The sequence below is a fragment of the Neolamprologus multifasciatus genome, chromosome 15 (genome assembly GCF_963576455.1).
Source record: "Neolamprologus multifasciatus chromosome 15, fNeoMul1.2, whole genome shotgun sequence".
Classification (NCBI taxonomy): domain Eukaryota; kingdom Metazoa; phylum Chordata; class Actinopteri; order Cichliformes; family Cichlidae; genus Neolamprologus; species Neolamprologus multifasciatus.
This window is the reverse complement of record NC_140453.1, coordinates 5,254,796-5,264,117: the sequence shown is the minus strand read 5'-3', so window position 1 is coordinate 5,264,117 and position 9,322 is coordinate 5,254,796. Positions and strand designations below refer to the sequence as shown.

At 43.7% G+C, this 9,322-nt stretch overlaps 1 protein-coding gene across 1 annotated transcript; it reads left to right on the top strand.

Annotated features, from left to right (window-relative positions):
• Positions 1-328: 328 nt before the first annotated feature.
• On the top strand, positions 329-8,639 carry arf6a (ADP-ribosylation factor 6a). Its single transcript, XM_085133662.1, has 2 exons — positions 329-776; positions 910-8,639. The coding sequence occupies exon 2, from the start codon at positions 1,595-1,597 to the stop codon at positions 2,120-2,122; it is 528 nt and encodes a 175-aa protein (XP_084989788.1). The 5' UTR covers positions 329-776; positions 910-1,594; the 3' UTR covers positions 2,123-8,639.
• The last annotated feature ends 683 nt before the right edge of the window (positions 8,640-9,322 follow it).

The following is a 9,322-nucleotide window of genomic DNA, read 5'->3' as shown; positions in this document are numbered from 1 at the left end:
GTCAGAAAGACCCGAAAGTAAACCATCTCCTGAGACCACCGGGCCAACTAAATCATGGCATGTGTTTCATGTGTGCGGTCTTGTGTGTTTTCATTGCGGTACGTTAAACCAGAGGCGATTACATCCATAATGAACGCCCAAATGGCGTCAGCAATAGTGCCTAATGGACCGGTCTGCAGTTCTTTTTTTCTGGGCGCGCATGCGAAATGGCGTGGAGTGCGTTTAGGGGCAGTCGCATTTTTTAAAATCTAAATGAAGGGTGTGTTTTCCCAACGTCCACGGTGGTTTCTATGGAGCGTGGATTTTGAGACAATTACAACGTCAGTGCATAACTTTATTAAATCAATAATCTGGTGCAGATTTAAACGATTGTTTATTTCATTGAACGATTTCATTTTGGGCTGTCTAATAAATCGAATTAAAGATTATTTGAGTATTAATTACCTAATTTAATAATCATCTAGCTGTTATGTTTAAGGAGGAATACGGACATGAAGATTGATTTGTAGAGAGTTTCTGTGCACCATCCTTCTAGTCTTTTGTTTTCAATGTAGCCAAATTTCTGAGCTCCGAGGTAGCCCCTGAATGTATCAGTAGTGTGTGTGAGCGGTATAGAGGAAGTGGCGGCTGATCTGGGTCCGCACCTTTTCCGGTAACACAGCACCGCCACCGCTGTGACTGAACGGCTGGAGAGAGAGAGAGAGGGAGGAAGAGAGACAGAGAGCGGCAAGAGCGGGGAGAAACGGTCCGGGGACAGGGGGATGATTGCCGCAGACGTAAGTATTTTCCGCGGTCTTCGTTTTATCTGTACCGTGTTGCTTTTCTGTGTGTGAAGAGTATTTTTTTCGGATCCAAAGTTGTCCTCTGTACTAACACCCCTCCCTTCTCTGGACCGCTCCTGTGTCACAGGGGGAAGAGAAGAAAGTCGGATGAATCAATGACCTTTTGAGCGCTCTTCCTCTGGATGTCCCGGCGCAGAAACGGACCGGAGAGGTTTAATTTAGGCTTTTTAACAAGAAAATCGCCGAGCTTTGAAAATTCACCGACTGGAATTAGCTAAGGCCAATTGTGGACAGCCGGCAGCCAAGGAGGAAGTGGGAACCCCCGGGCTTGAACTGGGCCTGATTTTTTGTATAGTCCGCTTCTGGTGAGAAGGCACTACTTTGTGTCAGTTTCCAGCTCCGCGGAGAGCAACAGGATTTCGAACGGAAAAAAAACTTGAAATGTGGCTTTTGACGGAAGTCAGTGCTCATAGGCGACTTTGAAACATATCGGGCTTTTTTCTTCTTCTTCTTACTTCGGAATCCATTGGATCATGAAAACAGACCCCCACTCAAGTCTGTGAGGGCTCCATACACACTGCTTCTACTGAATGCTCAGGTCAGATCACCACAGACCAGCTAACTGTACTGTACAAACTTGCAAGCCACCATTGACACTTGTGTCAGCCCACCGCTGCCATCACGTGGAGGACTTTCAGTAGCAACACAGTGAAACTGTAACTTCTCAGTGATATATCTCCCCCCCCTATTTTCTTCTCATTGGAGAAGCTTCACTATATCTTCTAAAGAAGTATTTATGAACAGAAAACAAGATGGGGAAAATGCTTTCAAAGATCTTTGGCAACAAGGAGATGAGAATATTGATGCTTGGACTTGATGCTGCTGGGAAAACTACCATCCTGTACAAGCTGAAGCTGGGACAGTCAGTCACCACCATCCCCACTGTTGGTTTCAACGTGGAGACTGTCACCTATAAGAATGTGAAGTTCAATGTGTGGGACGTGGGGGGACAAGATAAGATCAGGCCGCTCTGGAGACATTACTACACGGGCACCCAGGGGCTCATTTTTGTGGTGGACTGTGCCGACAGGGATAGGATCGACGAGGCGAGGCAGGAGCTCCACCGCATCATCAACGACCGGGAGATGCGGGACGCCATCATCCTCATCTTCGCCAACAAGCAGGACCTCCCAGATGCCATGAAGCCACACGAGATCCAGGAGAAGCTGGGCCTGACGCGGATCAGAGATAGGAATTGGTACGTTCAGCCTTCGTGTGCGACGACAGGGGACGGACTCTACGAGGGCCTGACCTGGCTTACCTCAAATTATAAGTCTTAATGTTTCCCTCCCTTCCTCCTCCTCTCTCACCAGCCTGGACACTTGGAGGCGAAAGAAGTAGCCGAGAATGAAAAATAATAAGTAAAAAGAAAAAAAGATGCAATCTGAAGCAATTAATACCACGACCCCTCTGCTGAGTATGTATCAAAGAGGGTAGCATTTACTTCTAGTTTTCTTTCTTTCTCTTTTTTTTTGGATAATGTTGACATCACTATAATCACAGATTTCATTTAAGCAAAAAACCAACATATTTCTTGGCTTTTTTTTTCTTTGTAGCTTGCTTTGGTTCACACTCTGTATAACCAGCACTGTTTAAATATACAGTACTCTTTATTTTACAGCAAATTCTTTATTTTTTAACTCCCTGTTTTTGTTTTTTTTTTGTGTAATTTTTTTCAGGGGACTATGGGGGACACATTTATATTTTCACCCCATGCTTAACCCTCATTCAGTATTCTCAGTCATCACCCAGCTACATATCCAAAGGATGGGGAAAGTCCAAAAAGACAAAAAACAAATGGAAAAAAAAGCCCATTGCCTAGCACAACCGCATATCACCTTCATTGGTCGAAGTTGCCGCTGTAATTTGTAAGAATGCGTGTTTATGAATATGTTAGGACCTTCCTTTTGTATTCGATTGTACTGGGATGAATGAGGACGTGTTCGTTACTTATTTCATGTGCAGTGATTCCATCCATGATGTCTACTGTGGCGGTTTGTTCGAAAGACACTATGTGGACGCTTGATATTCTGACACACACACGTACACACTGTGATATGGATATATCTATACATTTTGTTGTTTCAGGGTTTGAATCTGTTACAACCAGTCTTAGCGTTTCCTCTCGAGCTTCCGTTACTGTTGAGTGTTTGTAGTTTCGGCTGCCTTAAGAGGGACCCGAGTTACAGGTGTCCCCACACCCCCCCTCCCCAAAATCAAGACAGCAGAAGGTATTCTTAGTCGCTGAGTTTGCGCTGCAGGACAGAGCGAGGGAGGGAGGGAGAGGGGTTGGTTAGCAACAAGCTGGCTGTGCACATTTTTACTCTCTGTGACTGACTTTTGGACCCCAGCAAATGTTAACCAAGTACCCAACCCTCCCCATTCACCACCACCTCCTCCTCCTCCAATGCAGGTGCTCCAGTGACTTCAACCCCCTTCTCTTTTCTTTAATTATTATTATTATTTTTAAAATCATCAGCCTGTATGGTCCTGCAAACACCAAACCGGCTATTCTGTTAACGCTTTATAGATGCCGCTGTTTTATTTCTTCTCTTTTTTTTTTTCTTTTGCTATTGCTGATAAAATAATAATAAAAAAAATTATATATCCAGATCAGTACGGAAGTGATGCCTTTTCAATGAGCAGCTGCCACCGTAGCAAAAGTCATATTTCATAAAAGTTCCCAAAAGAGGAAACGAGAGCTTCAGGGCGTTATAATGACTGAAAGAAACTCGAACGAACGCGAAGCGAAGTGAGCCTCGGCCTGTTTCCTTTCTGCTGTTGAGTGCGTGTGTCTGTGTCTGAGTCATTTGCTGTGAATAAATGATGAGATCTCTAGTTTCAGAGAAGTGATTGTCAGGTAAACTACTTTGCCTCAAGTCTTAAAGTTTCACTCTGGTCACCAGAGTGCCGGATTCATAAAGAAAGCAAGTTTTGCTGATCTGTAAGCCATGGTAGGTTAAAAGCCAGAGGGAACAGGACCGTAATTCACTGTCTTAGTAATGGTGAGTAATTAAATCAGAACTTTAATGAGGAAATTACACATTTTTCTGCTGAAGATTCTCCCTAAAATACAAGTACAATGAATTTATTTTCTTTTGAGTAATTGGGCAGTGCCTTTCTTTGCCTTTGCGCAACATCTGAGGTTAGTCAGCATCACAAAAGATCTTTACCGCCCTGGCATTTTGCCCCGAGTAAGCGAGCTGCCCCGAAGCACGCATTTGAGATCAGGCCACCGTTTGAAAGCCATGCTTTCACCTCCGCGCCGAGCAGCACAGACCTTTGTGTGTGTTTCCACTGCATAACAAAAGTAGGGACATGGCTGCGTTTGGAAGGTCAGGTTCCTCTCTCTGTACCAAAAAGAGGAGGGTGTGAATTGCGGGGAGTGACATCACTGGGTGGTCAGGAAATGCTTTGAAGGAAGAAGATAGTTGTCATGGAAATTGGTGGTTGAGGAGTGAAACGAAAACAGGTTGAACTACATCAACAGACAGGTGAAGTCCTGGCGCTTCACCTGTCAAAAAATATTTTGACACTTTCTAAACTTAAGGAGGAAAGTGCTTCCTTAAAAGCTGACATAGCTGAAGGTATGACAGCGTCCCCAGCTGTGTTAATGTACAAATATTCAGAGGAGTCAGAGTCCAGGAATTTCTGCGCAGGAATTCTTGCTGTTTATCTCTGCATTTGCTCTGTTTGCTCGCGAGCTGTTTGCTCTGTGAGTGTGTGTCGGTTTGAAGTTTGACCTGTTGCTGTGTGGAAAGCGCACATGCGACGAAGGACACTGAGATAGCCCGTCTCATTTGTGTGTCTATCTCTCCTGAAACCGCCGCTGCGCTCTGGATTTTTCTCTCGTACTGAAACCGCTTAAACAGAACGTCCGAGGGGCCGTGCCCCGGCGCTCTCAGGCGTGATCTTGTTTGCTTATGACTTTCCATTCATGACTCTCATTGTGGATGCAATCAAAGTGAAACCCGCAGAATGCCTTTCTCAAGAGGGTTCAATGAGAGGAAATGTGGCAAGGGAGAGCATTTTGAAACCGTTCCTGATGTTACATCAGCGCCGAGCCAGCTCATTGTGCTGCACATGTCGTTGGCCTTTTGTGCAGCTGTCACTGCACTCGGCAGCAGATGCGCTGCACATATTGGCTGGTGTCAAATGCTGTCAGGCTCACCTGTGGCCCTCACTTAAAGGGCAGGATTTAAGACTGTTATTTAGATAGATTATATAATTTCATGTTTTCATTAGGAAATACCTGTGTCAGTGAGAACAGCTGCACTCACACAGCCTTCCTACACTCAACCCTGTTTCATTTTTATATGCATTCAGTATTTTTTTTTTCATCTGAAGCACTGCCATTGTATGTCTCGGGGTGGGGGTTGACTTAGACCATTGTACGCCTGAGAAGGGGGGTGGTTTCAAACAATACTTTAAAACCGAGCTCATTGGCAGTTCCTCCGTCCTCGTTTTGTTTATTCAGGCGTTCCTCTTTGATTTCAGTCTGTCTTCAGTTCTTCATTCAGCAGGGCAGGAAACCATTCTCGTGCACGTGTCATCAATAACAGGTCTGTAGCTCGTGAACTTGCACAATCGACGAAGCGTCTCGCGCTTTCTAAGAAGCGTTCGCCTGCTTGTTCGGCGCTGATTCGGCATTCTGTGTTTTACGTGCCGCTGTAAACCTTGCTCTGCTTGCTAACTGCAGCACCGGCTGGGGTTACGTTTAAGTTAACTTCACGTGACACACACACACTCAGAGGCTACGCAAGCCGACACGTTGCCTCTCACACCTCAGACACTTGCTGTCTGAATCCTCCCACAGCCGTTTCCACAGAGTGTGCTCACTTTGCTGAAAGAGTCAGAGACCAAGTAAAGAACTCCACCGTTTTCTCCTCATGTTCAAACAAATATGTTTAGGTGGTGCTTTGCTGTTGTGGGTATAGATTTGAAAGTAGGGTGTAAATGAGGTAATTATACTTTAATGTATGTAAACAAAACAAATAAAAATCAGGTTTTACATTAAAAAACAATATGATGCATCTTTTCAATTCACCGCTGCAACACTTTAAGCTTCCCTCTTAAACAAGGACATTATATTCAGTCATATCCACATGTCTCTTCGACTTTACCACCCGCACGATCTGATATCCTCGTGTTGGTGTTGTTCCCAGATCATCATACTAAAGGTTGTTCCAGGATCAACATTGCAAGTGACCAATCAGAATGTTGTGATGTCATACTTTTGCGACTTCGGGAAAAACTGGCGTAAAACAAAAAACTGTACTTATGCTGCGAGAAACTGCCTTTGTCCGCCGATCAACGGACCCTAACCCTAACCCTTTAATAAACGCTAAGCAGAATTGATATTGTCCTTGCAACATTGGAATTTCATAAATGCACGAATGGGTTGGTGCGCAAAAGAATAACGTCACAATAATGTGATTGGTCACTTGCAATGTTGAACCTGGAACAACATTTTCATGATGATCTGGGAACAACACCAACACGACGATATAAGATCATCCAGTGATTGTTAGCGTGTCAGGGATAAGTATCAAGCCCGGATACTTGTCTTCTTTGTCTTGTGATTGAATCCTTACCTGCAGTTCTATTTAGCAGAACACTCCTGACACACCAAGCTGCATCGGCCAGAGATCCAGCTCAGAAGGTTACAGCGTCTTGGTTGTCATGGGGCCTGTTTCAATAGCCCCGTTAAAGCAGCATGCAGAGTGACATTCGGCTTCCAGGCAGTTGTAAGCTCTTCAGAGTCTGTTGCACATTGGATTTCCCTCCTCCTTGGACAATGTGCTAATAATTATAGGGAGCCCAGGGCCTGTGTTTGCATTTGGCAAAGAAGCTTTGCAGTGGGAGGGATGTGAGCTGCTACAAACCCCACGCTGCAGCAAAGATTCAGGCTCAAAGATGTAATTAATGGAGGCTTTTTTTTTTCTAACTGAAGCCTGTAAACAAGAGAAATAAGATTTTTTTTTTTACTCATTTTACTTTAATTATTTTATTAAATTATTTTAATTACTTTAATTTAATTTTTACTAAAACTATGAAATGCCAAAGCCTAACTAACCAACTCTGAGGTCTTTTTTTAAATAAATTTAAGAAAAAAACTCACTTTTGAAATTGTGCTCAAAGTCTTTTCTACGTCAGTGAAAATCTGATAACTAAACGATCAGCACAAAGAGAATTATGACCTCTTGTCTTGTGGCAGCAGAAGAAACTTTATCAAATACATAACAGGATGCGAGACGATTTTCTAATTACAGAGAGAGAGAGAACAAACGTTTCCTTTATAGATTAAGACAGACAAACTGATGGGTAAAAGCAGTGTTGCGCTTTCGTTTGTGACAGGAACTGACATATGCTGCAACCTTCCTGTGTGACACATGGCACACCACAGCAGCATATGGACAAATTCAGATAACCAAAAGAAGATTAGCAGAAGAGTGTGGAGACGATAACAATAGCAGAGTCAAATTATTGTTATTATGGACTAAATGACGTGTCTGCTAAACAGCACTGTAATTACCTCGACTGTCTTGCTGCTGTGTTTTCTATTGTGAAACCCTGATTGTTTTGAATATGGGTTTGGACACTGAAACGTAACCAACATATGTTAGTTTCCCTCTGACTCAAATCTCCCCTGCTACTACTTTTTTTTTTTTTTTTAATAAGTGTTAAAACAGTCAACAAGTGTTACTATGCCTTCACACGTCCTCTAAAAACTGCTAATAAAACATAATAATCATAGGTTACAGGCTGCCATTTACACTGTCGCACTCTGAAGAGGGAGACAATTAAGCTAAATGTCCCCCTCTCTCTCTCTCTGGGGACTGTTGTCAACCTCCCACTTACGCAAACACAGAAGCAGAGTCACCAATACAATGTTCATCCCTAAATAACACACAGCACTAAATCCCAAAATAAACTCACCACACACAGCCTCCCCACTGGCTCTTACTTATGTCCAATTGGCGAGCCTTCTTATATGTAGGACACTGAGCATATAGCTTCACACACCAGCAGCTGTGTGTTTAGTCTGTGTACTCGGGTCATGTACATGTATGGCAGGTTGCTGGGAGGTGTTCATGAGGACGCTGTGCGAAAGGCTGCTGTCTCAGCTCACCTGTCAGTGTTTAAGCTGGAGCACAAGTGCAGTGTCATAGATCCTTGACACACTGAGCGTGTACACTGATCAGCCACGACATTAAAACCGCTTACAGGTAAGTGAGCGCCATCGATCACTGTCAAATGAGTATGACCATGCATCTAAACAAGGTGGCGGCCAAAGCGCACCCCACATAGCAATATCACTTCCAGATGGCTGCAAATGGTAAATGGCCTTTTTTTTTACTCTAACTGAGCACTGAAAGCGCTTTACACAGGTTTAGATATACCTTCTTGCATCTAAACCTTCTAGATCAACCGTGCATGCAATGTGCACACTAGGCCATGACGTGCAACCTGCAAAGAACTGTTGCAAATGTCCTACAGACAGGCAACACAGGGTAACTCCAAAGGTTTATGTCCGACACTGGCAGGTGAGCTTCCATTTGTGTCAAAATTCCCGTTCACATGCCCGCTGTGTCTGTTGGCACAACACGTGACCAGATGTTATCTCTGCTTTTTTAGTCAAATGAAACATCTGGACCACATACTCAAATGAGAGGAAGTGCAACAAGACAATCGCGGTGAAGTTGGAAGGACACATCGGGTGTCGGATTAGCACCTGATACAGTTTGTTTCCCAAAATAGTTTTGTTGCAACTGAAGTCCAATTCAGAGTTAAAAAGAGCTATGCAAATATTTTACTGTTGATGGTTTAGACACAAATTGAACCAGAAACAACAGATCGGTGAGGGACACGGGGTCTCACGCAATTTTAGGCGGTGGTTTGATTGTTGTGGCTGACTGTGCAATTTGCATGTGTACAGCTGCTTTGTTCACTTAGGTTAACCTTATGGTTTTTCTCAAAAATGTTGCATTTATTTAATCCCTTTTGCACGTTGGGATTTAATACAGTTCTCAGACTAAAATGCTGAAGTGCAGATTGCCTAACCCACTGATTTCAAAGGTTAATCCTGTCACATGCACAGCAGGTTTATTTGGTCCATCTATGATTTGTTTCTGTGAGATCTTCAGTGACTTCCTTATCTCTTGTTAATCACATGATCCTATATAATCTTTCTTTGTCTTGCTTTGAACCAGCTGCCCTAAAAAAGAGCATTTGTAAACAAACTGTACGACTGTATAACAGCTTGTTAAAGCTATTTCATACAAAGTATATCACACTTTATAATTACGTTAGTTTTTGGTATTTTGCAACAAACCTGCTTGTGTGTGCAATTAGGCTAGCTCTGGGGGGGGGGGGGGGGGGGGGGGGGGGGGGGGTGGGTCCTGCCTGGTGTGTATTTGTGCTGTCACAGAGAATAAGAATATGCTGAGCCATGCTGAAGATGGCCTCCTCATCAAGTA